We start from the raw sequence: 27,571 nt of genomic DNA, 5'->3' as shown, positions 1-27,571 counted from the left end.
CAGAAATATTTCCTGCTGGGGTGTAGTATGCTTTCTGATTTCCTCTCTCCCTCAGGCACTAGTGGAAATTCCATCTGATAAGAAGGTGCGGGTTTTGGGGTTTTTTTGCTGGTTTAAGTTAGCTAAATTGGTTATGGAATGGAACAGGGGGTCTATAACTTCTTAGTGGTATTACTGCTCTTGCCTAAACTAACAGCGGCCAGGAAGAAAAATGCTGGAAACCCAAAGATCCTGGTCAGGAGGAGAACAGAGGAGGAATTTTCTTGGCCTGAGGGCTTATGAAATTCCTTTTCTCTTTCTGAATATCTGGATATATGTGTGTTGCTGGCTTGGGGGCAGCGTAGGAGATTTGGATTTGTGCATTTGGATCAGGCAGTGTCAGGAGTTCGGTTGTTCACTTGGATTTACTGTTTTTATTTACTCACAGCATATTGACCATGGCATGAATACTTACTTTTAATACATGGAAAGCTTAAAGAACATAGAACTATGTAATATTCTTGGTTTGGTGGTCTGTACAAAGAGACTGGTTCTTGTGGACCCTGAAACAAAATCATGGCAAGATGCGAAGAATAGAAAAAAATGAGGGACCAGTGCTGAACTGACAAGTTTTGTTTGACCCTGTATAGTAAATGCAGGGGAACTTTGAAATGAAAATGATCACCACAAGCAAACCTGAAGTATTCTACTTTAAAAATGTCAAAGCTAAAAGTTTCAACCCTTAAAAGCTATTCCTGCTTTCATGCCTGTTGGGGAGCAACACCCCTTGCTGCATTTAACCTGCATGTGGAAGCAGCCTTGTTCTTGCCACTGGAATCACTGTAGTTAAATGAGGGTGCCCCACTCCTGTCTTTTAAACTAAAACTCTGCTTGAATGTGGAGTAATTTAGCTCTCATCCCACCTATGAATGACACTCCTTATTATCTTTGGGGCTTATTTTGACCTTTTGTCTTCTGGTGAAATGGAGCTGAACCTTGCCAGAATCCCCCTTTTAAGACCTTTTCTTAATAGTACAAGGGGTATCTTTAGCTCCTAGGAAAACTTAGGTAGTGAGGCAGAATTTTCATAAAGGAATGGATGTGATAATATCACTGGATATTATTCCTGTGCATGTAATATTTCTAATGGAGAAAGATATTTCCCCTTATTATTATTGATAACTGGAGCTGAGTGAAAAATGGATTTTCAGGTCACTGGATGTGAAAAAAACATTTGCACTTGTTTCAGATGGTTTGTTTCAATAACATTTTTAGTTTTGACAATTCCCAGAGATAGCTTCAGCTACCAAAATCAAATCAAATAATGACACACTAATTTAAATTGAAAAATTGTACCTTTTTGTGTTAAAAATAGTGACCTTCAGGCTGTTTGCTTTTTAATTAATATCTTATGGGAGTCAGTGTGTGTTGGGAAGTGTTTTCACTATTAACATGACACCAATTGGATTTAATCACCCAAGTCACATAGGCATTAGAAAAGTTGTTGGGCAGTCGTTAAAGCAAAGTAGATGAGAACTGGATTTGCAGGAGCACTCAGTGTCCAGAGAAGTTTCCCTGGTTCTTGTTTGAATACCCATAAAAAATCTGGCTTTGTCACTCAGGTTCCCTGTTGGCAACTGCTCTTGTTTATTCACCCAGGGCTCTCAGCCGTGATGCCTTTCCACCTTTCGGGAGGGGATATTGTGGCCCTTTGCCCATGAATACTCGAGTGCAGAGAGGCAGGGAGAGTCATCCTGTAATGACCACCATGCCCAGGTGTGTCAGGGGCACTGGAGTTCCCTCTGCCTGAGTAAAAAGCTTGGCTCTAAGCAGAAGATTGGATGGAACTGGGTAAGGCCAGGAAGGAGGCACTGCGTGCTCAGCATCTGTGCTTAACCTCCCCACACAGCCCAGGCTGCCCAAACCTTGTTATTTCAACTATTCCAAATCACTTGTGAGATTTGTCTCTAAGTCTAGGAACAGCACTAATCCAGGCAAAGAGGTTTTGGTAGTGTAAGGCTTGGCAGTAGAGGAGCTTGTGAGGGTGAGGCAGCTTTTCTTAAAGCTGGTGTATGCACACCAATCTGCTACTTGTGTGCAGCGTGAGCCACTGGCTTTGTGCATCCTGCAAGTGTCTAAGGCTGGGCTGGACAGGGCTTGGAGCAACCTGGGATAGTGAAAAGTGTTCCTGCCCATGGCAGGAGGGTGAAACTACATGGTCTTTATGGTCCTTTCCAACCCAAACCCTAGGTGATTGTAAAATGGATATGCCCCATAGGCTCCATTTGCATGGGAGCCATAGGTTTGGGTTACAGTGTCCCAGGCATCCCAACGTGCCTGTAGCTTGCCACTCCTTGCTGGGCTTTGCTGGCCTGGTGGAGTATGGCTGTGGAGGTGGCAGCTACAGTGACCCAGGCATCCAAACGTGCCTGTAGCTTGCCATTTCTTGCTGGGCTTTGCTGGCCTGGTGGAGCGTGCTGTGGAGGTGGCAGCTACAGTGTCCCATGCATCCAAATGTTCCTGTAGCTTGCCATTCCTTGCTGGGCTTTGCTGGCCTGGTGGAGCGTGCTGTGGAGGTGGCAGCTACCTGTGTGCTGGTGAACCCTCCCGCAGCAATGTCAGCTGGAAGGTCAGAGTCTTGGTGTTCGTGCCCACCCTTGCTCTCAGCTCAGCGTTGCCCGGGCTGTAATTCCCAGCCCGTGAGCTCTCGGCCCCGGAGCGGCCCAGGAGCCGCGGTGGTGGCTGTGTCCCGCCCGGGCCAGGCCTGGGTTAGCTGAGGACAGCTCTGCTGCCCGCGGCCCACGGGAACGGGCGGGCGGCGTTGGAGCGAGCCCGGGATGGGTGCGTGTGTGCGCTAATGAGGCCCAGGGGTGCTGCCAGCCGGGCCTCTGCGAGGGCACTGCGCGCATGAGTGCACCAAGAATGCGCCGGCTATTCAGCGGTAATAAGTTTTTATAAGAACACGTTTCTGACCATGTCAAATTTTGTACCCATTCAGCTGCTAAAATCCATGGAATTTGACACTGGGGAAACAATCACATTTGAGAGGAGCTTGTACAAAGGGGAACTCACATTGCTTCCCAGCTAGAGCCTGAGCAGTTGATTGGCTTTTCTAACACAATATCACACATTTATTCCTTAAGCAAGATTAAAAGTTTAGAAGAAGAAAGATTAGTCAGCAAGATTAGAATAGAAAACATTCTTAGAGAGTTGTATTTTCCATAAAGAATCATCTGCTCTCCACAACTGCAAAAAAGTAAAAGGACATTTTTTTTCTTCCACAGTTTTGAATAGCCGAGGTCTACAAACACACAAATGGGGCCTAGTCCATTCTCAGCTCACAAGTCCCGTTATTTTCTCTAATATTACCTATGTGGGTAAAGTAAAACTCGCTCAAGGGTATGAGTAAAGTGAACAAACAGGAAAGAATCATATTCCTGGAGGTCTTGGTGTCCCAATACCTAGACAACAGCAGCAGATGCTGATGTGCCCAAGGGGTTTCCACACTGACATGAGGAGAATGCAATATCTTCTCCATTAGAAAAAAATACACAATTTAAATAATGGAAAATCACTGGTGAGAGAGACCCAGTAAGCATCAAGGAGTGACAGCCATCACCACTGCACTAGCAACAAGGTGTCATCCTTGTTAAAGACAAAGAAGGTTCTTAGGTTGGCTCTCTTTGCCTTCCTGGATGAAGTGTTGAAGTACAGGAGATGAAGTCTTATTTCCCACACTGCTGGTGTGATATCAGTTTACCACAATAACTGCTCTCTGGAAAAATAAACATTATCTCAGCAGAAGGCAAACTGCAAAACACAAAGAGATGGAATATTAAGGAAATGGTGAGCAGTCACTTGAGCTTGCAGAGGAGCACTTAACTTTCTCACCCCAGGGACTTGAGTGAGGTGAGGGGAGTTCCTGGGACTCATTAACCACAGATCCATTGTTCATTGGAAGCTTTTGCTGTGGGGTGATCGAATCTTCAGAACCTGCGTGGGAACTGACCAGAGATTAGGAGCAAACAATAAAAGTGAAACCAGCTTACAGGCCTGATCCTTCTGCACTGTGCCTTTGGGCAGGTTCATTCCTGGGCAGTGAGGAAAGCAGAGTGCTTCAAGAGAAGGGGCCCTGCAGCAGGACCAGGGAGCTGCTGCTTACAATCCAGTCCTGCCTCGGGCCCTCACTTGTGCCCTCTGTTACCTAACTTCTGTTTTGGGGTCGTTTGAGGTCTTCCTGCTGGCACACAGGAGGTGCAAGACAAGAGCAGACACATAACACAGTCTTAGGTGTAGGTGATGGGAATAAGATGGACACAAAGGACTTTTTGGGGTGTTGCACAGCAAGGGCTTTGAAGAAATACCCTTGAGTGCCTCTGTGAGGAGCGTGATGAACCATCAGAGTGGGAATCTGCTCTTGGAATTTCCTGTGGTAAACCTGGAAAGAATGAGTGAGGTGTCAGCAGTGTTTCCTCTGCTGTGCCCTGATGTAACTGGGGCAGAGTTTGGTTCTGGCTATTTAAGTGTCATGGATGAGCATTATTATCTGCCTGGAGAAATGGAGACGCGACAGCAAAGTCATCCAAAGACACCCTTGGGAGCTGGCCAATATCCCAAATCTGTGCTATGGCATCAAAGAACAACACTTTTTATCTGGGCTGCTTCTCTCCAAGAAGCAGGGGAAATAATCTCTCCTGCCCTGATACTCCTTTGCTTCACACCTCTCCTGCTTTTCCCAGGCCACAACGGGACTTGGAATTAGCTACTGATGGGAGAAAGAGAAGTGAGTGCTGTGTGTGAGCTACAGAGAGGGGATCTTTCATAGGACAGTGTGGCCAGACCTTAGGAAATAAATTATGCCCTTTTTCTTTTGAGTTCTGGAGAAAAACTTGTATGATGCTGAAGAGCCATGGGACCTCTTTCTTAGATCCTGGTTCAATATTGCCTTCCCCATCATTCCCAAGAAAGCTCCCTGATTCATAAAAATCAGCGGATATAATGCATGGAGCAATGATTTCCAGAGGCCAGTGCTTTTAGCTGGTGTAAATAAACACATTTGTCATACTGGAACAGCACCAGGATCTCGGCTGAGAAATTGCCCTGTGTTTTTCTTTCACTGGAGTGAATAATGTGTCCCTAAGGAACAAAACAAATTACTTAGGCATATTGCTCTGTCACAAGGAAAAGACCCAGGAATTCAGGTAGGCAAGGTTAGGCATAAAGCTCAGGCACAGTGTTCAGCATCTTAGAACAGAATTTCATGTGCTGCTTCAGCAGGACATTCAGCTGCTGAACTGACATTTTGAAGAGAAGGAGACAAGGAAAAAATGGAGAAAAACTTTAAAAAATGCATCCGGTTATTCAGTCCTTGTGCTGCCCAAATAGCAAGCCACACAGGTTTTGTTCAGAGTGTGCTCCTCAGGAAAGCATGAAGAACACTTCTCATCATCCTCCCAAAAGAGAAAGAAGAAATATCTGTTGGCAGACATTTGCTTCAAGATCAGCCACTTCCATCTTTGCTTGTGAGATTGGAAGGGATCTCAGAAGAGTCTGATTAGGCAGCAGAGTGGATCCTTGCAGAGTTGGAAAAAAGGTTTCAAAACTGAAAGTTTCTAAACTCCACCATGGATGTATTTCCACAATAGGAAAATCTGCATAATGAAGGGTATTAGACAAAAATATTTTGGGGAGCTTTGACTCTATATATTTCATGGCTTTCATTCCCTGCACACAATGAATCATCTGCATTTAGTGAAGTCTGTGCCCAGCTTCTAAACCTTCTGCTGAAGTAATGGAGCTAGACCATGCCAGACCACTAGATATTAAAACTTGGTCTGTGTTTTTGGACTGATAAGGGAAATGTTGTTTTAATGCTTTAATGCATTTTCCTATCACATTACGTCATCTATGTGCATTTATTCATTCATTGTCAATCAAATAGTCAAATTCTGGTTTAAAAAGTAGTATTTCAAAATCTGCAAAGAACTGTATTGACACGTCATGCTTCAGTACTTAACTCCAAACAGATTTCACCTGTGCGCATTTGGGGACCTGGGCCTTTATTGATTTCTTCCTGAATTAAATAATCTTTTATGGGACAAGTAGACACCTAAACATATTGCGAGCATTTCAGCAAAAGCCCTTGTCTGAAACAGTAGTTTTTAAACCAAAGGACAGGGCTGCAATTTTGCCAGTGTTGTACTTTTTTTTATTGGGCTAGGGAGAAGCCATATTTGGAGTTGCACTAAACCTGCAGGTTCTCTGGCTGTGTTTCAGTCTGCCTTCCACTCAAACTGGCATTTGTCTCCCAGTTCCAGAAATGTTACTGTGATGATGATGTGTGAAATGGAAACAAGACAATTAGCGTTTCAGACACGCCAAGCTGGCACTGGAACCAACTTACGTGAACTCCGAGGGAACAAATCTGACGTGGAGCCCATTCAGGGTAAACAGTAGTCTCAAAAGAGCAGCACGCCTTTATTTTCTGATCACGGTGGGTTAACGACTGCTTGTTAGTCCCAAGGTGTTCTCTCCTTCCCCACATCCATTCCTTGGGAGAAAGGAATGGGGTTTGCCCTTATTACTCAGATTACGAGTTTTGACCATGAAGTGATGAAGCATATGCAGGGAGCTATTACAGCTTCATTGGCAAGTGGCAGGGCAAAATTGTTCAGGGACTGTGAGCACAGGAATGGATGATAAGAGCCTTTTCATTTATTAATCACTTTAATTCACATCTAAAACTCAGCCAGCTGAAAAACAACCAGCTCTGGAGAATGGGCACGTAGAGCGCAGCACGGTCAGCTCATAGCTCGGTCATGACATCCATGTTTTACTACTTGTACTTTGGGAAGCTGTGCCAGGATTAATGACTCAGGACAATGCTGAGAAAGTGTTCATTATATGAGGAAGTTTATTAGATTAACTGACTAGGAGACATTTTGTGGAGATCTTCGTGGGGATGCTGCCAATCCCATGTTTTAAATGGAATATTAAGTGTTTTCAGTTGAACTACAAAAAACACATCACCGGTAGCTGGATGCTGAAGGGAAAACATTAAACTGAAGATGCAATTTTTATTTTTAATTCTTTTTCCCCCAGAAAAGAAAAGTTTCAGATTGGTTTATGCAGGAATTACCTACTCATGAACCTGTGTTATCATGCTGAATGTTCACACATTTAGCACTTTTTTAGCTGTATTCTAAAAATCTTCCAAGTCTTACATCCCCTGTAGTCTGTGGAGATGGAGGTGGCAATAGATACCTTGGGTACATGGGATAGCTGATGCTGGGAAGCTTGTAAGCTCCCACAGCCTTGGAGGAGGAGGATGTTCATGGTGATAGACACCGTGATCATTCTGTCCTTGCACCAGGGTTACCCTTGCTGCTACTTGGAGTCGAGGGAGAAGGAGAGGATTTAAAACATTTTCGTTCATTAAAGTATGACAAAAGACCTCATTCTGCCCAGGCATGCAGCCCACAAAGCTGTTTAGGGCCTGAAAGAATCAATTGAGGCGATCCAGCAGCAGCAGGACAAAAGACCTGGGGCAGTGTAATTAGCTAAGTACTGCATGCTGCTCCTTCAGTCCCCTCTCAGTTAATCAGTCAGGACAGGGATGGCTGGGTGCAAAACATCACTGAGATCATGCACTGGCCCCTGTCGCCTGGGCTCCTCTGAAAGCCATGGCTGGCTCTTGGGTTTGTAGATTTTATCAGTGATTGAAACCTGCTTTCCCCACAGATGGACATCCAGACTTAGCAGTTCTTGTGACAAATGGTAACGATGCCAGCAGCAAGTAGAGAGGAGAGACTCCATCCCTGCATTGCATGCTGTTTAGCTCTGAAGACAAACACCAGCACAGAGTTACATCTGCAATTTAAGAGGAATCTCTAGGATCCAACAGGAACAGCCAAGAGGCCATCATAATCACTGTGCTGTTTTTGTACTCGGTATTTTGTCTCTCCATGCAGTGAAGGCATTAATCCTGACCTCAGTAAGGGCCAGAATGCAGGAGAGATCAAACTGCTCAGGCTTTGTTCAAATCTGGGGGTCTGTCCTGTCAGCAAAAGGGAGATTCAATCAGCTGGCTCTGTTCCTAATTCAGCTTGAGGAACAGATGCTGGGATTTTACTGGAACCGGTGCTCTGTGCAGCTTTTCAAAGGGCCAGCACTGTACATTTTTAATTATTATGTTGGCAAGGGTGAGAGCAAACAGCAGCAGTTTAGTATCAGTGCTCCTCAAAGTCTCTGCTAGGACAGCTGGAAACTCACACTTGCAGCCTTAAGGTTTGTTGTCCCATTTCCTGGTGGAAATCTCCTGCCAGGCCCTTTGAACCTGAGCTGGCCTTCAAAGCTCATCCAAGCTTTTCACAAGTTCACCACAGTCTGCTTTGATACAGACAAGGCAGTGCTTGCTTTTCACAACTGACATAAAGACACTTCCTCAGAGAGTAACTTTAAAAATTTGGAAGCCTGGAGGAAGGGTTGCAGCTGGCCATCTGTAGCCATAGCAAAGGAAATATCTATCCCAAGCCCTCTTAGAGAGGCACATTTTCCCTGAAAAATCCTTCTGTGTTGCGATAATGAGCGATGCAGGGACCCCAGGCAGTGCAAAGGAGGGCTCTTTATTGCCAAAACCATGCCAGTTCATGCAGTTTCAAGGCACAGCAAGCCCAGGTGAAGCAGCCAGCATTCACCACGATGTGGACACATCTCTCACATCCCTCAATTCCAGCTGAGTCACTCCCTTCTTCTTAGCCTAAGGAACAGGCCAGAGCCCTGTTGCAAGACCTTCCCTTTATAAAGCCTTACCCATCAGTAACACTTCTGTATAGGCTTCATCCTAACCCCATGAAATGAAAAAGGCATACACTGAATTTAGCAATGCCTGGTCAAATCCCTGGAAGGATATTAATAAAACTAATTCCAAACAAAGCAGTGTCTGCCACACTATTTCTGCTTTGAGGCTTCCATTGAACTTTTTGTTCTTTCCTCTTGGAACTTTTACGCAATATTCAAGTTTTCTGCAGCTTGTTTGTCTCAAAGCTGTTGTTGCAAAATTGTTTGCCAGAAAGGACATTGTCATCATTCACAGGACCTATTTTTAAATTCCACCAAGATTCCTTAAGTGAGAATGTTATCCCAGAGAACTGTACATCCCAGAGATGCTGTGGAGCCTCTTGGAGCTGAAACAATTGAGCACATTCACTGAAGTGGCGGGGGGGACCATGGGGAAACAGTGTCGTTACCTACACTGGAATTTGGCCAGCTGCCCAGCTGCCACTAATGCCTCCACTCTTTCAGGAATGTCCTGGGATTTTCATTAATGTGTAATTCAGCTTATAAAAACATGTGCCTGCTGCCTTATCCCCTGGAGCTATGGCAAGTAAAGAAATGCTGTTTGGCCTCTGTGTAGTGGCTGCCTTTAGCAGGCACATTCCCTTCCTTTCTAGTTATTCCTGCTCCTCTCCTTCCTCCTTCCAGCCCAGGATGCAAGGGTAAAGCTTCCAGTGTATTGTGTAAAAACATGAAGCAGGAATATGATTTTTCAATGCTTAAGGCTGAAGCTAAGAAAACAGAAGGGCTATTTTTACTCAGAGGTTCATCATCACCACATTTGTAACAATACTTCCAGAACCTGGCATTATGTGCAAGAAGAGAGGAGGCCGGCGAGCCAAATGGCCTTCTCATGATGCAGGAGTTGGGGCTCATTTTGAGCCAGATATAAAACTGGAGTATGAAATCTTTTTAATCCAATTCTTTCCTGACATCGGGGGCCTTTCGCTGCTGAGAGCTGAAAACATAATTTCTCATTGCCCTTGTTAGTGGGAACCTCGGAGCTGTTTGTCCTGTCAGTTTATTTTCAATGACATTTTTGGAAACAGAAGAGCAGCAAAAAAAAAAAAACCCTAACAAACATGAAGAGAACTGTGAGAGATCAGGAAATGGGGCCAAGTGGAGGAGAAGGCAGGAAGGGAATGTGTGTGTTCAATTTGTGTTTGCAGTGCTTGTGTGGGACTTGTCCCTGCCACAATATGGTAAAACAACAATTTGAAACCCTTCCTCTAGAAAGGAATGCCCATGTCATCCTGGAGATGCAGGGCAAGGTGTAAATCCAAAGCAAGCAGGAAGGAGGAAGACAGCAGGCAATGTGCCTGGTGTTTTTACAGGTCTATTTACCTCATCCATCTCCGTGGCACCTGACAGCGTTGGAAACTTGGACCTGCCTCAACCTGAACTGCAGCTGAATTAATCTCTGTGTCTACTGCAGCTAAAAATAGTTTTGCCAAAAAGTGTTTGGCTTGGTAAATGAATAAGCTTGGAAATGCAGGTATAAATTCCCCTCCCTAAAATGTCTGGATAAGACATTTCCAAGCAGGATGTGGCCACTTCAGAGGATTCAGGCTAAAAGAGGGAGAGGTGCTACATGTGACTGTGAGAGTGGCTTTAGGGAGCACCTGTCCCTGCCACCCAGATCTGAAGGGACTGTTTTAGAGGCAGAAGAGAACAAATGCCTTTCTTCTCTCACCCTGTCAGTTTCTGCAGGATTATGTCAGTATCTGCAGTATAAAATCAACAAGAAAGTTCCCGGAATGCTCTGAAATGCCTTGTTAATCACTAGCTAAGCCTGCTCTTATCATCTTAGTTTCCAGATTGCTCCAGCATTTCTTGAGCTGGTGAAAAACCCTCCCATGCAGGTTAAAGACATTTCTGCTGACATGTGGACAGGGAATTTCAGGGGCTTTTGGGCAGTAGTTAAAGAATTGACACGGAGCACGAACAAAATTAATCCAGTGCTTATTAACATGAATGTTCAATAATTTTTAGCAGCATAAGGTACTTTCAGGACAAACTCGCAGGGAATGTGCTCTGAGCCACAAGGTGAACGTGATACTATCAGGAAAAACAGACCTCAGAGATCATGTCTGGCAGAGTGGGAAGCACTGAAAGATATCAGCCAGGCAAGCTAAAGGGGTCAGGACCCCTTCCCTCTCATTTTGTACGTGGACAGAGGACTGCAGCATCTCCTGATGAGCCTGCCTGGGTTTTCAGAATTTAAATTGAGGAATAAGGTAAATACCATTTCTTAAACAGTTTATTCTCGCTTTCCCACATTATAAAATTTATTCAAGCATCTGCCTTTGAACCTTTCAGATACTTTCTGTGGCTTAAGTGCAGCACTGCTCTATTTTCACAACACCAGTAATAACTGAAAAATTATTTCCATTGAGAAATGAGTTCCATGGAGAAGCAGTTGTTCCCTGGAGCAGCCGCGGGGTGACAGCAGAGGACAAGGAAAGTGACTGCAGGCCAAAGCGGCCAGGGCTGGGTATCCCTCACAGGGAGATCCTCCTAAGTGCTGCTCCATGTCTCTCCTGCTCTCAGGAAGACCAGGAGGCATCTCAAGACATCCAAACGACCAGAGCAAGAACAGGCGCTTCATTTCCCGTGCTCTTTTCCATTTGGATAGCCTGCTACACGGAAATGCCAGTTCTGTAAAACTAGCTGCTGCACTTGGATCTGTGGAGCTGACCATCCCTGGACATCTCAGAGGACGAGTCTGCCTTGGAGACAAAAGAAATGGAAGAAGGTGGAAGGGAGGAGGGGTGACAAGCTGATCTGCAGGCAAGGAAAAGCAATCTCCCGGGCTGCGAGCCTGGCATCTTTCATGGGCACTAAATTCACTTGAGAAGAACTTACAGTAATTACAAAAGGCTGGGGGAATGGAGAAGGGGTTTGCCAGGAGTGATGTGATGATGATGGCTCGGGCTGTGAAATTCCTCTTTTGTCGCGGCACCGTGGCCCTGAGCCGTGTGCTGTTGTGTGTCCCAGGGCAGCTCTGGCTGTGGCATTGGGCGGGGATGTGACCTGGCACCGAGTCAGGATGCTGGGTGAGCTGGCTCAGCTCCCTCTGCAAAGTCTGTTAGCTTTTCCTGCTCATCCCTAAGGGTGCCAGAGGTACTCTCCTGCCCTGAAGGACACCTCTCTGAATGTTCAGCTGGGTTTTATTTGCTGTTGGCCGCTCTAAGCTTTGATCTTCAAAGTGTGACTAAAAATGTTGATGTCTGATTCTCATTAAAATGAGGGAGAAGTGCATCCCTAAATCCCTTCAGCAGCTATTGAATCCTGGCAAGAGCTCCAGTTGATTCATCAAGCATGGCTCTGCTGCATGATCTATTTTTATTTCCTCTCAGATATACACTGTTTAGTGGTTAATGGTTTGTATCACTGGGCTCAGGGAGGAAGAAGAGCATGATAAGGAAGGGCAAAAGGTAAAAAGGCACATGATAGTATCATGAGGGAGAGGACAACCACAGCAAACAGACGAGAATTAAACCTGTGGAGACAAGTGGGAAGCCAGAAATAATGATGGAAGGACATCCAAGAGCACTTCCTCATGCTTGTAGGAAAGGGAACAGTGCTGTGAGAGACAATGCCCCAATGCTGGGGACATGGATGGAATATTAAAGGCAAGGAGTCTGGCTTGGCATCAGCACAGCATCACCTCAGTCAGAGCAGGGGCTCCAGAACTGCTGTGTGGTGCTTTCTGTGACCCTGGAAAAGTTACATAAACATGGCTCCTGTTTTTATTCCTCTCTAATTTAGGAACAATACTTCCTGCTGTCTCCCTATGGTGTTGAAAGGCCAAATTAGCTAATGGAAGGAAAGTTCTTGAGGATGATTACTGCTGTTTTCATTACTATCATTATTGCTATTTATAATAGGTATAATGGAAGTGTTAATATTGGGGAAGGGAAATAAGTGAAAGAGAAGTGGCAAACATCAAAAGCAGTAACTGGCCATGCTGGGGCCAAGGATCTGTCTACAGGAAAGATAAGTACTACCTGTTCCAATAGCCAGAAAATCCCATAGCTTTAGATTCACCTAATTTATGGAATTACCTGATTGCAGGGTGGGTTTTCTTGACATTTCTGGTTTGAATCCATGTGAGCAATGTGCCAAGGCAGGAAGTTCACTGCCTAATCATGTGATGAAAAAGAACCTTGACAACTGTCCTTTGAGAGCTGCTGATTGTCTCCTTTCTCCTCCAAACTGATCCCAGGTGTGTACATCTCAGCTATATTTTTTTACCTGGGAGTATTTTCCAGTTAACCCAAAATGAGACAATCCCAAACAAGTCTCCTGGCACTTGGTCACCCTGTCAAGCCTCAGGGGGTTACAGCAATATAAGTCATAAAAGCAAGTATAAAAACAGTAATACAAAAGTCTGGGAAGACTTGTTAAACATCCTGTAGAGAAGGGCACACTGCCATTTGTGCCTTGATTTTAGAACAGCCAGGAGATTAAAGCAGTGACTGAATTTCCTTCTATGGCTCTTCCTGTGATGCTAGGGTTGTCTTTCCCAAACCTTGGAAAGTTGTCCTTGGAGTAGGGAACAAACACAGTTTTGAGGACACATCTCCAACTGGTCTGCTTTCCTAGATGGTGAGGACAGCCAGAGGGAGGGGACAGAAGGTACAGAAGGCCATGCAGTGCACAGCAAATAATCTGCCAACAGCAAAATATAATGACATGTGCCTAAACTGATCCAATTGCACTCAGTCCCAAAGGGGGCATTTTGGGGTGGGCCAATTCTTGCACCTTTAACCTTTTTGTGAGTGGATGGTAGTCCGTAGCACCCCACAGTTTGAGGGATAGGCTGCAACCACAAGGGCTGTTTGGGGATGGTGTGTGAGCTCTGTGCAAGTGCCTGTGGGAAGGATTAGGGAACAGCTAATGCCACTGACTGTATATCCTAAGATTCATAGGGTTCAGGCAGTCCCTGAACAGCACCTTACCTCAGTTTTAGTAATTACAGCTGCTTCCACAGGCCCATGTCCATTTTTGAGGAATGTGTGGCACTGAGTGAGGAGCACTGAGCGCCACAGACTCACAGCTGTGAGGCAGTGCTGTCTCCTGTGCTGAGTGGCCACAAGTTTGACAGCCTCTTGCATAGGCTAAATGGACTTGCTGTCAAAATGTTCTAGGGACTGGATTTCAATTGCTGAAAACTTGTGAGAAATGTGAGGAAGGACTGTAAGGTTGGGGGCAGGATGGCAAAGCAGGGTGAAAAAAAAGAATCCTTGGGTGTGTTTGGGGCAGAGCAGAAGGCCTTTCCAGCAGACTCTTTGGCAAACAGCTGTTTTTAACTCTCCCCTTGCAAAGCAAATATTAACTCTCAGCCATGTGCAGCCACTGGCTTTGTGTGCTCTGGAGAGGGGCGAGCTGTATCAGCTACAGCAGAGGAACAGGGAATGAGTTCTTGTAGCCCCTTGAGCTGATACCGGCCGATAATCGCCGCAGACCAAACAGGATCAAGTTAACGTGCTCCAGGCCCCAGTATTTGTGTCACCTGGTGCTATGCTCTCTGTGGCATGCTTGGAATGGATTGTTTGCAAAAACCAAACAGTGAGCAGAGAAGTAAGGCTCTCTGATTGCCAGGAGCACGGGCAGGGCATGTTCTGCAGGCTGGGATTGGAGCTGGAAGCAGGAAGCAGAGGATGAACAGGACGAAGTGGGGCCTCACAGGGCAAGAACTGCTCTGTACCTGCACTGGCATCGCTGTTCTGTAGCTGACCCAGGTGTACCTCAGTCCTTCCTTGCCTTGCCCACTTCCAGTGGGCTGTAAGCAACAGGAGGGAAAGGCGGGAGGAGGCTGTGGTGATGGATTTATGCTGGCTGAGAACCAGCTGGCTTTGCCTGTCCTGCAGCTGCTCTTCTCCCTACCCAGAGGTTCAGTCCATGTGTCACCCATGTGTAGCTGAGAGCCGACTTTGGTGCTGCCTCTCTGCTCGATCATCACAGCTTTCCCACATCTGTTTTCCATGCCTCTCTTTCTCAAAGCTGCAGGGCTTGGGGCAGGAATTGTCCATGATGAGGTGTTTGTACCAAGCCTCTGAAGGTGGGACCTTATACAGCTCGAGGCGTTGCCCACAGCAAACACAGATTAGTTCCTTGTCTTGTATAATCCAAGAGGGGTGGAGAAAATGTATTGTTGGTTTTGCCTCCTGTTACAGAAAAGATCCTGGATGCTTCTTGAAGGCCTGAATCCAAGCTGCATCACAGGCCCATCTGTGCATTAGTTGAAAGAAGACTTGATTTTCCCTGCCCCTTCCTCTTTTAAATGTAGAAATCTCTGTGGGAGCCTAGCAGTTTTGTGCTTAAGAAGGTGGAAAATTATCTTAAGAGCTAAGCCTTCTTTCCTCCACTGGCTTAGGAATTTAGAGTCACCAAGAGGAGTCAGACACAAACTCATCCAGGCATGACTCCTTATCTCTTGGAGCCCAAGCCAGCAATCTGTTTTCCATTCACTTCTTGCCACTTTTTGCTGAGGGGCTGGCTGCTGAGATTAACCTTGCTCCCAGGACAGGAAACAATCACACAGGAAATGGAAAGGTGTGGAAGTGTTGGAGCCTGCAGGGCAGTCCTGGCAATGACCTTGAATCCTCAGCACTTGTCAGTAACTTGCACCCCTCCTGCACAGATCCCACTGGCATATCTGCAGCTGGATTGCAGCTTTGGTGCCCACAGTCCCTGTACCATCTGTGCCACTTGCACTCACATCCTGGGTGTTCATCAACATGTTCAGGCTGAGTGGGGGAGAAAATGCCTTCTTCTGCCTGTGTTAAAGAACAGATTTACTTTAAAGTATTGCAAAGGTTTCAGAGCACTGCTAACCCTTCAAAACTGTGGAGTTTAACTTGTTCTTCCACTGAATCAAGTTCAGCCTCTCAAGGTGCAGTCATTCAATATGAACCTTGTATGATCACCTGGAATAAATTAGTACACTACTATGCTTTGTAGTTGGGAGCAGAAATGTTATTGTAAAACAATGCAGAACACTATGAGAAAAAAAGCCTTCCTTGCTCAGCTGCAGCATAAAACAATAACTAATTTGGAAACTCTTTCCTTAGCTTGGAGTAAATGGCAATAGCTGAATTCTCTCCAGATGCATCAGGGATGGGGAAATCCAACAGAGACATGGCTCCAGGGGGAGACCTTTGACTTAACTATTTCTTGATTGAATTGTCTTAACTGCTCTGTCACGCTGACACAGAGGTTGGGGACAACGGGGAGGAATTTCTGTCTGCTGCATGTCACTGCCCCCCAGTTGTGCCATGGCATTAAGGTTGAACAAGGGGAGCAGCATATCCTCTGGAGACATTCAGCAGCTCTGCAACTTTGTTTTTGGGTTTTGAGAACCATCTCTGAACTCCACAGGGGATTAAAAATCTCCAACACAACGCCCACATCTATTCAGCAACTCAGTGAGTTTTCTGAGCAAGCCAAAATATGCGTGCCCTGCTCTGCACTGGGTGCAATGCACAAGTGGTCTGGTGTGGCTCTGCTACACCTCATAGTGCACAAGGAAATGAAACATCCCAGTCTTCCCAGTTTGAAGCTCCAGTCTGGGCTCTGAGAAGTGACTAAAACCTTGGCTGTTGAACTTGGAGTGAATACAGTCAGATTTTCTGGTTCCACCCTTTCCCTCACATTGCACTGGTGCTGATGACCTTGTGAAGAGATGAACCCCACATTCAAAGGAAACACATCTTACTACTGGAAAGAATGGAAATGGTTCCAGTGAAATACTTGAAAACAAGAGCTCTAAAGCAGAGAACATTTTTCTGTAATGCTGCTCCTAGGAAAGTCAGGGATTCCTTGCATTGGAGAATGCTCCCTCTCTCTATTCCTTCATGGGGGGAAATTGCTTCCTCTTTCACCCTGTCAGTTCCTATAAAATCTTCAGCAGCTCAGGAATTCTGAACAGCCACCTCCAGCAGTTCATATGTGATGCTTCTCTTCCCATCATTATAATACCTGACACAAAAAGGGCAGCAGTTTGTCATAGCAATTGCTGCTGCTTCTGTCAACACCCTGCTATGCTGGCTTGCTGCTTTTTCCAGGGCATCTCCAGGTGTCCCCCAGGAACTGTCCTGACCTGCTGCATGGCTCTGCTCTCACCTGTGCAACTGCATGCATCAGTGTGCACACATCATTGCTTGATTGCTCCTCTTTTTGTTGAGAAACTCAAGCAAGTTTACAGTTTCAGAATCACATGTACTATTCACCATAGAAAGGACACAAAGATGGAATAATCCATCTTAAGAGCTGCAGAGAATTTGTTTTTACAAAAGCTCCTAGAAGAAAGGGAAGAGAGGGATAAATCAAGAAAACTTCTTTAAAATAACCAAGAAAGGCTCTCAGTTAGCCAGTGTTCTCTGAACCTACAGTAACCATAGTGAGCCAAACAAAAGGCAGCAGTACTAAGTCTTATGTATCCTTGGTGATCTGTTTAAGCAACTTCTTGCTTTTACAGTAAGCCAAAAAAAGGGGGAACACATGGGTTTGAAGTCTCCTGCAGGATCTATTGAGTGACAAGAAGCCTCTTCTAATGCAAGAAAATGGTCGGGAATGTTCATGCAAAGCAGGACCGGGGGTGGCCTTTGGGATTTTCAGCAGAGGGCAGTGGGCATGGAAGGCTTTGCTGCAGAAAAGACAACGGCAGGACTGGAGTTTGCATCAGCCCAAGGAGACTCTGGAGGCCTTTTCAAGTGGGTATATTTTAGGAGAGGCCAGCTTGGCAGGGAGCTCCTTGTCTTCTCCTTCCAAAAGAGCCTGACAGAATTGGCTAGATGGCTTTGTGATAAACAGGAGAAATGAGGAGGTGTGGGACATGCTGGAATCACAGAAGTTTGATGGGGTTTCACCAGAAGTGGGAACCATCCTCTCTGGAACTTCCTCAGGAAAGGAATACTTTGCTGTTGCATGTTTCTAATTGGCATGGACTCTCCCCAGGGCCAGGGCCTGGGAGCTATGGATTTGCAGAGACATCTGGAATGAGAGCCAGGATCTGGATCATCACCACCCACAGAGCACTCACACATTAATTAGACAGGACAGAGGAGGTAGAACAATTGTGTCCATTCCCAGGGGGAAGCTGAGGCATGGAAAACAAGAGTCTTTATGCTATTGACATGTTTTGCTGTACAGATGTTCCTGCTGATTTCAAGGTCAAGGAATTGTTCTCCCCTCCTGGCACTGCCTAGGCTCTGGCCACAGCACCTGTAGTAAGCACCAGCCATTGAATCCACCCCCAAAGGTTCAAGGCCAGGCTGATTTTTAGGTATTCCCCTACCCCATACTTGTCAGAGTCACCTTTCATAACTTGACTTGGCAGAGCAGTTGCCTAATTCAGCCAAAAGGAAAAAAACTCCAATCCCTGGCTGGCTCCCGCTGGCTCCTCCTGCTCCTGATGGATGAGTGACAATCATTACACCCACAAGGTGTGCTGGCTGCATTTCACCTCGTTTTTCTCAGCTTAAATAAACTGTAAGAGGTCTTGCTGGCTACTGATTGGCCCCTTGCACAAGGTCCTGTAGCTTATGGCCATCACATTTTTGACACAAGTGACTACCGAGGGTGGTTTTGGCAATGCTGTGTCTGCTCCACTTGCACACTGAAAACAACAGACTGCAGTGCTGGCTGTGCCGTGGCTGAGTGACAGCACTGAGATCCACTGGGGATTTAGGGAACCGTGGAAAGCTCACCTTCCCACTTCCACTCACTGGAGATCTGGCGCCCAGGGCGAGTCGGAGCAGGGAGCCACAGGCTGAGGTGGTCCCCACTTGGTGTTGTTTGGCTGCTGTGGCTGCATGGTGTGCACACATCTCCCATCCTCTGCTCTGTGCCTCCAGCACATCCCATCCTGGGCTCCGTGCACCCCCCTACAGCAAAGCAGGTGTTCATTTAACCAGGTTACCTGCATGGTGAGGTTTGTTTGCTTTGTTGATAATTGTTACACTGTGATAGAGCTTTGTGTTTATAGTGCAGCTCGTTTTGTTTGAATCACTCAATCCTCCCCAGGAAATTTCACCACTCCTTAAACACAAATATTTTCAGAGGCATGCAAAAATGAAGAATGGATGTGGAGCATCTGAGCTTTGCTTTGGACTTTTGATGGAACCTTTTAAGTCTTTTTGCCTTTTTTGCTCCTCTGAGCAGTAGTACCAGGTCACAGGCCTTTTGTGAATGTTTTCTTCCAGGAACTTTCAGGGATTTGTATGCAGGTAACCCCAGCTGGGTAGATGAGAGATGAGGATGCTTACAGGTTAGTAATAGATGAGAGAAGAGTGTCAACAGTAAAATGTCAGTCCACATCTCCATTTATATTCTCTCTAAGTCCGTAAGTAATACAGGTTTGAAGCTGCCATCTACACCTTCCAAAGGCAGCATGTGGGTCTGGTTTTAGGTCTTGCTCATGGACAGTTTAAGCACACAGGAGCAAAGCAGTTCACTTCCAGCCTCTGGAGTAACTTGCAGATGACTCCACCCATGCTAACAAACTTTCCTTCAAGGCATCCTTTACTCTGGTACTGTGGCTGGCTGCTTGGCCTTGCAGGCTGCAGTTTAAGAGCCCTTGGTGTAGGGATAAGCTGGAATGCATCAGGATTTGAAGAAAGATTTCTTTCAGACCAGTTAATAACGTTATCAGCATGATCAGAAGTATTGCAGGGTTTAGTCTTCCCTAAAAGTGTTTGATTTCACATTCTTTATAAAGGTGAAAATGGAAGAATCCAAATGTCCATTTTCACTGCAAAAGAAGAAAAAGGAAGGTCTAGCCCCTGTAGTTGTAAAGACAACCTTAAAAGTGTTCCTGTGAAGTGAAAAACCTCAAATATGTAATTACAATTGGAATTATTAGATGATAAATCACAGATCATAATTCTGCTGATTTTTTTAAGGTTAGGGTTCCTCCAGGCACAAATGAATACAAATGCTTCTGATGAGTATCACAGCCTTTGAAGTAGCTGATATTTGTTACAAAACATATTTTTCCAAGCAGCACTTTTCTCCAGTATATATGCTGTAACATAAAGCAAAACCAAACATAAAATCCCTTCTGTTGACTATATCACAAGTTAATCTAACCCCTAGTACCCCACTATTGTATTTCATTGAAATGATACCCACCTGTTCTGCTTTACAGCAGCAATAAACTGCAGCAATACTGCATTTTTCATTTGTTATTTATTTATACTGGCAGCAAGGGCTAATGTTTCATCTCTCACCCTTCCTGGTAATTGTGATACAAGGCTCTTTATGGGAAGGCTCATTCCTGTGGTTTTATTCATTCTTAAGAAAAAAAGAAAAAACTCATTCATCAGTGGAATGACTTCCTGGTAAAATGAAAGACAATGATTTTTACCTCCCTTTGTAGGGGGTTTGGAAACTTTATTGACTGATGTTTGGGGAAGTCAGATTTTACATTTTAGAAGGTACCTGGGCTGGAATTCCTTGGTTAGGAGGAACAGACCAGCTTTGCCAGTGAGAAACCACCATTCAACACCGAAACTAATGCCCTGGTAAAAACCTGAGCAGCGCGTCTGCATGTGCTGAGTTACATGTCTGGGGCATGGCTTAATTACACACTGCTTGGCCTGACTTGAAATAAAAGCAACTTCCAGAAGCATGCCTGCAATTCCACTGCCCTGGAAATCTCACCCCTGCACACAGCTGCCCTTCCTGCCTGGATCTGAGGCAGAACCAATGCAGCCACATCTCTTTGTGTCAGCAGGATGTCTGGGGAGGTGAGTGCCTGAAGGAAGTGCTTCTACTTCTGCTGTGCCAGGAGATGTTCCACAGGAGGGAACGTGTGGGTCCTGTGGCATCTGCTAACACAGGTCACAGCCTCTGTTGAGCAGGGACTACAGGGTGCTTTGAAAAGCAGGTGTTGTGGTGGCAGGTTTTGTGGTCAAAGTAATTATCAGTTGCACTTGGAGCTGGTGGCACTCCCGAGTCTCCTGGAACTCAGCATTTGCAGTGCCTAATCTGGCCCTCTGCTATGCTAGTGTATGCCTTTGCAGAGAGAGTGCATCAGTGCACAAGGCTGCAATTCCCAGATCCTGGGCCAGATTTTCTTCTCTGCCTTGTGTATTTCTACTGGCACACAGATGGGGAGTCACTACACTCTGTACATGATGGGCCATACAAAGCAGAGGCAAGTGCCCTGGGACTCTGCTTCTAGCCTTGCCATTCCATAGCCTGGATCAGACTGCTTACTTTCTCATAAAATTCAAATAATCATCTACTTTCTTTATATCCCTAGCTGAAAAACCCTACAGAGATGCTGCACTTCATTAACTACCTACACCTGAGTGTTCCTGCTTTGCTGCTGGCCAGTAAGAAAGAAGCTGTTGTTCATCAGGCATCTGGATCCCAAAGGGGAGCTTGAACAAACAAAATCACATCCAAGCTCTTCTAATCCTGGCTTTGCCCTTGGGCTGGTGCCTGGGTGCTCTTATCAAGAGGCGTTCCATGGCTGTTTTGCTGGAGTTCACTGCTTCCAAATACCAAAGACTTTTCAGGCTTATTCTAAGCAGTGCTTCCTGGCAGAGCTCATCTGGCTGCTGATTCCAACTCACTTCTATAAGAAATGTAGGGGTGGCAAGCAGAGACCTTTGAGTGAACTGGCTGGCAAAGGGTTTTTTTAATCCAAGAGCAGAGTTTGGGGCTGGTAGATCAATTCTTGAACAGAAGCACACTCTCAGCTCTGCAGGTGAAAGCCAAACCGTGTCAGGCACGTCTCACTTTTTCCCTTCTCTCCTGTGCAGATTGAAGAGGGAGGGAAGGCAGATTCCCTGCCTTCCAAGCTGCAGGCTGGTGATGAAGTGGTGAACATCAATGAGGTGGAGCTGAGCAGCTCCAGGAGAGAGGCCATCTCCCTGGTGAAAGGCTCCTACAAGAAGCTGAAGCTTGTCGTCCGCAGGTAGGCGAGAGCCACAGTCATTCCCTGCCCTCCTCCTGCCCCACAGGCCACCCAGCCATGCCCCTCACTTCTCCAGCTGGAGCCCTATGGCTTGGCCTAATCTGAGCACAAGCCTTGTTTTGAGAGCACAGGCATGAGCCCACGGGCAAATGCCTGTTCTTTCACCAATATTTCTAGGGCTCCTTTGTCACTGACAAGTCCAAGCACGTGAAACACCCATTTCTCTTGCACTGCTCCCCTGCCATGTGGAAGGAACTCCTGCAATGTGCACATGACATTCCAGGATCCCTGTTCAGTGATGTACAGGCAGTCCCATCTTCCTCCCATGTCCCTGGGGCTCCCTGCCAAAGGGTGACAGTTCTGTACATAGCTCTTGCCTCATTTGCTGCACGCTGTCACTGTTGCTGTGGCAGCACAAAGATTTCCACTGGCCTCATCAAGATTTGGAGCTGTTTGGTGTTCTGCAGGTAAGTGATAGAGGATTTTGAATCCAAGATGTTTGGGTCTGGAATTTGTGTTGTTTTTTTTAAAACCTTAACAGAAATGCTACCTATGTCTTTTGCTGTGGCCATGGCCAGTTTCTTTCTGTGCCAGTAAAGTGATAGCTGGTATCACTTTATGGAGAGCTCTGTCCTCAAGCTCCACACTTGGGCAAAAAGAAGTCTGGGTAAAGATCAGCACAGCACCCTCCTGCTCTCTGGGCTGTACTTTGTGCTTTTGCTGACTCTCTTTGGTTGTTTAACTAAAACGTCTTTAGGCAACCTTGCAGCAAATTTTGAATATTCATGTACAGAACTGTTACATGGTTTGTGCGCTCATTGGGAGAGGATTTGCAAAAGGAGTTCATTGCAATTTGAGTGTTTTCCAAAAATGCGTTTTGGATTTGGTTTTTACTTTAAGCCTATGTAGATTGTAATCCAAATGTTTAATTCAAGCTACCTTAGCAAAACTGTGGAAACAGAACATGTTTGTTTTGCAATGCAATAGTTTCTCTGCATTTTTTATTTTCCCAACACCTTTCCACCTATTTTTCCCTCTTTAAAGAAATGCAAAGGGTTTTGATGCTTTTATGGATTGAATTACTATAGTGAACATGAAAAAAATTTGGTTGGGAGTCTTTCATGGCTTCATTCATTACCAATAGAAGGATCAAGCACATTAACTTTTAGAGGTATTACATTCACATACCATCCCCTTGCCAAGGTACTTTGAATCCATTGTGCACATTTAAAGCTCAGTGATAATCCATACGTTTAGAACTGGAAAATTGCAATTAAGAGCTAAGAGCCCAGCCTTCAGGTAATTTGACCCAATCTCAGCTCACCCTGCAGTGCTGGCATGAAAGCAGCAAAAATCAGGAAATGTGAGGTCCTGACTGCTCCCTGGGCAGTGGGTCACAAGTTTCTCTGAATTCACTCCATCACCCCAAGTGGCCAGACTCAGCACACTGGCCAGGGTAGAAGAAGAGATTTCATCTCCAGTTCTAGAAGGTAAGAAGAGATAAAGTGGTTGGCTGGAGATCTGCAGTACTACATCATCTGAAAATAAAGTATTTTTGAAATGCGTGTGGTGATGATGCTTGTAAACTTGCCATAATGATTGAATTGAACTGGATTAGGGTTTCTTGCTGCAAATACCAGTAGTTTGAATACTCCCTGACCTGTTTGTAACCTGAATTTTCCAGTGCTCTCAGTATTCACAGAAACTCTTTCTTATGGGGTGACACAAACTTCCACAGACATGGACTTTACTCCTTACAAGTCATATACAAACAACAGCAAAGTCTGCTTGGTGTATGTGCTTCTGGCTCTCTGCAGAGCACATTCCAGGTCAGCATGTTTTTGAGGGTTTAGCTGTTTGTTTTCCAAATGAAAACCTGAGAATTTCTCTGTAACTGTGTGGTGCTGACACCAACCATCATACCAGACAGAAAGCACACATTTTTAAATCATATGTATTGTGGCATAGTCCACACAGCATACTCAGATTGCTATTTAATCTTGGTTTTTATTTCAGGACAAAGGTAAGCTTTTCGTTTTTAAAGGGTGAGCCTCTCCATGTGTTACTAAGCAAAAGTAGATGTTACAACACCTTGCAGGTCTGCAGGCTGATGCAATGATGTGGTACTTCCCTTGGAATGTCACAACTGATGTGTCATCATCAGTCTTCATCAACTCAGGTTTGATCAGTGTAATGGAGGGACAAGGTGGGAATAGTTTGAAAGAAGGGAATGTGAGGGCAAAATTAGGGAAAATTCAGGGCAAGATAAACGGCTACAATAAGTAACAGTAAGAAAAATTATCTGTCTCACATGACCAGCACCAGAGTATTTAGTACATGAGGACCACATTCTGCCTCTCACTCCTGTGCAAATGTCCTGCTGTTCCCAGGGAGGAACTTGCGGGAGGAGAGACATGAAGCTGTGAATTTATAAACTTTCTAGTTCCTCGCTCACAGACTTATAGTAGGGCAGAGGCAGAAAATGCCCTAATGAGCCCCAGTGTTAAGTAAATCCTGTGCCTGTTCCCTAAGAGGATCTTTATTTGGGAGATAAATGCTGAACAGTTTTCACAGATGCTCTCTAGCTGCATTTTGTTTGTCTTGTCCCCAGCTCAGAGGCCCTCAGTGACAGTTTTCAAATGTTCCATTTTCTCTGCTTCTTTAGCACAGCTGCTCACACCTCCCTTGTTTCAAAGGCTGTTCCCAAAGCCAGGTCCTGCCTCTCTGCCCATTCCTCACTGGTTTTGCCCATTCATTTCCAGGACAATGGACTCAGATATGTGTGTTCATTCCTGTAGACCTCAGGCCTGCAGCTGGTGTGCTCTGAGTGGCCTTGCTGATGCTCACTCCATCGTGCTGAGGCCAGAAGCAGCTGGAGCAGGAGCTGCTCTGCAGCCCAGGGAGTGACTCAGTGTGCCTCAATCGCTGCTGGTGACAAATGTCTCTCACCATGGGCATGACAACAACCAGTTTCATCAGGCCTGAGGAATTCACTGGCTGGTGCTGGGGAGGTTGCTTTGCTCAGGGTTTGCCCATTTGGAGCAGTTGGTGTGAATCACAATGGGAAACTGGAGAGACCAGTTTGCTGGATTTTGTAGCACAAGGCTGGCCTACTGTCCTCAGCAAACTGCCTTACAGAGGTTTTGATACTCAGTTGATCTTTAACCAGGTGGAGAAAAAGCTGATTGAAGGATATAGCTACAAAAGAAGTAAGACTTAGCTGGTTTGTTGTGAAATACATTATTTCCAACCTGGTTTTTTTTCTGTTGCTTCCTCTCCAACTCCATCCAAGCAGAGTTGGATGCAATCGCAAAAAGACCCTTTTCAGTTCTATCAGTCTGATCTAATTGTGTTGTGCATGCCTTCATCAGCTGAAGATAAGGCTCAAACCACGGGCAGGGCCTTGTGTGCTTTACAGCCCCTACAGTGGCCCGGAGCAGTTGCCAAAAATAGGCTTTAGCACAGGTCAGTGGGCAGGAATGGCTGCGGGAGCATCACACTGTTTACATGGCTGGACATGCAGCCTGTCCCTAACAGCGGCAATCAGGGCAGCCAGGCGTGGTGGCACACGGGGCTGTGCCACCAAGGGGGGCTGTGCCACCAAGGGGGCCTGGCCGCAGGGGACAGGTCCCACACGGCCTTTGCAGCACAAACACCGCCCGGCCAAGGCCTCCCACAGGCCGCTCCTCAGCACACCTGATTTGCTGCCACAGTAATAGATGGCCTGAGTCCCAGAGGATCCAATCCCCAAATGTTAACAGGTTTTGTAATTTTTAGTATTTTGTTACCTCTAAATCCAGTGTTGTTCTGGAAGAGAGGACGGAGACTAAATTCTCGTTTTTAAATCATTTGGGATGAACAGGAGTATTTGTAACCACTGACAGAATTAAAAGCCATCCTAGAAACACAGGTGGTCACATGGTGATGCTTCTGAAACTGAGATTAAAGCAAGGAACTCTTCTTACAACTTCTACAGCTATTTGTAGACATTTCCTGATATTCTTCCCTTTGTCTTAAATCAGAACCTAAGAGGAAACCCCCCTCCACTACAGAAACAGCCAACAGCACATCACAGACACAAAAATACAGACAAGCACCAACAAAGCTGAACTGGGCTCCGACAGGCAGCAAGGAGCCAGAGGGGTTAATGCTGCTGGTTTATCCTCACAGCACCCCAGGTTACACAATGTCACAGGGCAGCCCGAGATGCCCAGCTCAGCCCAGTGACATAAGGAGAGCTGGGCAGCCTCACCTCTGGCTATCCTCATCCCTCAGGCAAGCTCTCAGCAGCTGCCCAGCCGGAATTACGGCTCCTGGGGCTGCAAGCAGCATCTCCACGGCAGTGCCCATCTACCTCCTGGCAAAGGACAAGCCCTCCCGTCTCCTCCCTGCTGTCAGGAGGGGGATGCAGAGCAGGGAGACACCACACCCATGCCAGGCACCCACCTTGGCTGTCGCTGTCCTGCTGTGCAGATCCTCCCGCTCTGACTGCCCGTGCAGTCCTTCTTGTTCAGTGGACAGTGCCCTGCAGAGGGATCCAGCTCGGGCTGGGTTAATTAATGCAAAGCTCTATTAATATTTGCTGGTGGAACAGCAGTGGAAAATGTTCTGCAGAGAATTAACAGGGTTTTAGGCCCTTGCTCTGCCCATTAACAATGTGCAAGGGCCCTGCAGATCTCTTCCAGGGTGTTGTTTTCAGGGCTCAGGCCAGCACAGATTGGGATGAGATGGTGACACTTGTGTTTGCAGAGCCTGTGAGACTGGACAAAGCATAAATCTCAAACTAGCTGATTTACAACAAGGCTGCTTGCTCCGGGATGCACATGTGTGCTCTTAGCATTTATCCAGTCATTCTGACACCAGTGACTGCAAGAAGCCTGTTCAAGTATTATTTATGTGGTGTACACAATATTGTAGTGAAGATCATTATTCAAGGTGGTTGATTTTCTGCTTTCAGTGGTAGTGGTTTTTGTCTGCCTCAGGCTTAGCAGTGCCTGCAATTCTTTTCCTTCTCAAAGAACCTCAGACTAAAAATAAAAGTCAAATAAAGGAGTGGGGATAGAAAACATCCTCCTTTTCCTGTTGTGCTAAAAAATTGTACAGAAAGGAATTATTAAGCTTATCCTTGGCTATGACCATAATCTGCATGTTTGTTTTCACGCTTCCCTACAGATTCCCTGCATCACTTGGGTTATTTGGTAATTACCTTGGTACATCCCTGGCCCTGGGCCCTCTTGCCTGAATGATGAGACCTGGGGGAGATGCTGGGAGCGAGAAGGTGCTGGGCTGCGTAGGCCTCCTGGGGCCAGGGCTGTGTTTTCAGACACATCTGGTTCTAATCAACTCCTTTAAACACCTCAGTGGCAAGATCAGGAATTAAACCCAGACATCCTGAATACTTGCACTTATGCCATAGCTACAGAGTTGTTCTTGGTTTGGCAGCAAATTGCTATAACTGAGGCTTTAGGAAAAAATACAGGAGAAAAGTCTTGCACTCCACTTGATAAATGACCTTATGGAGGTGTGGAAGGACAGGAGGAAGATGTCAGCACAGCTGACATCTGCGGCTCAGAGCTGATTCAAGCCCATGGAAATTGGTGGAAAGATTCCCACAGACTCCAAAAGGCTTTGGCTTAGACCCTCACTGAGCAGTGATTTCCCTCATTGACCAGGAGAAAATGGGCTATTCCTGGAGAGAGGGGAAGCTGCTGGCATTTTTACAAAAAGACAAGTGCCAACACAATTCTTCAAAGAAGTCTGTCCACTAATCCTTTCCTCTTATGACACTAATGTAATTTTGTGCCGTATTTGACACTGTGCCAG

The 27,571-nt window shown here is 45.9% G+C and overlaps 1 protein-coding gene across 1 annotated transcript in view; it reads left to right on the top strand.

Annotated features, from left to right (window-relative positions):
* The window catches only part of SHROOM3 (shroom family member 3), a 110,406-nt gene that overhangs the window by 10,508 nt on the left and 72,327 nt on the right, over window positions 1-27,571 (top strand). Inside the window, exon 2 of the mRNA XM_054283808.1 lies at window positions 21,594-21,748. Coding sequence (XP_054139783.1) covers window positions 21,594-21,748 — 155 coding nt within the window. The remainder of the gene's footprint in view (window positions 1-21,593; window positions 21,749-27,571) is intronic.

The sequence above is a fragment of the Melozone crissalis genome, unplaced genomic scaffold (assembly GCF_028551555.1).
Source record: "Melozone crissalis strain CALT ecotype California unplaced genomic scaffold, PUWL_Pcris_2 ptg000039l_1, whole genome shotgun sequence".
NCBI lineage: Eukaryota > Metazoa > Chordata > Aves > Passeriformes > Passerellidae > Melozone > Melozone crissalis.
The sequence above is the reverse complement of the archived record's forward strand: the minus strand, read 5'-3'. Positions and strand labels throughout refer to the sequence as shown.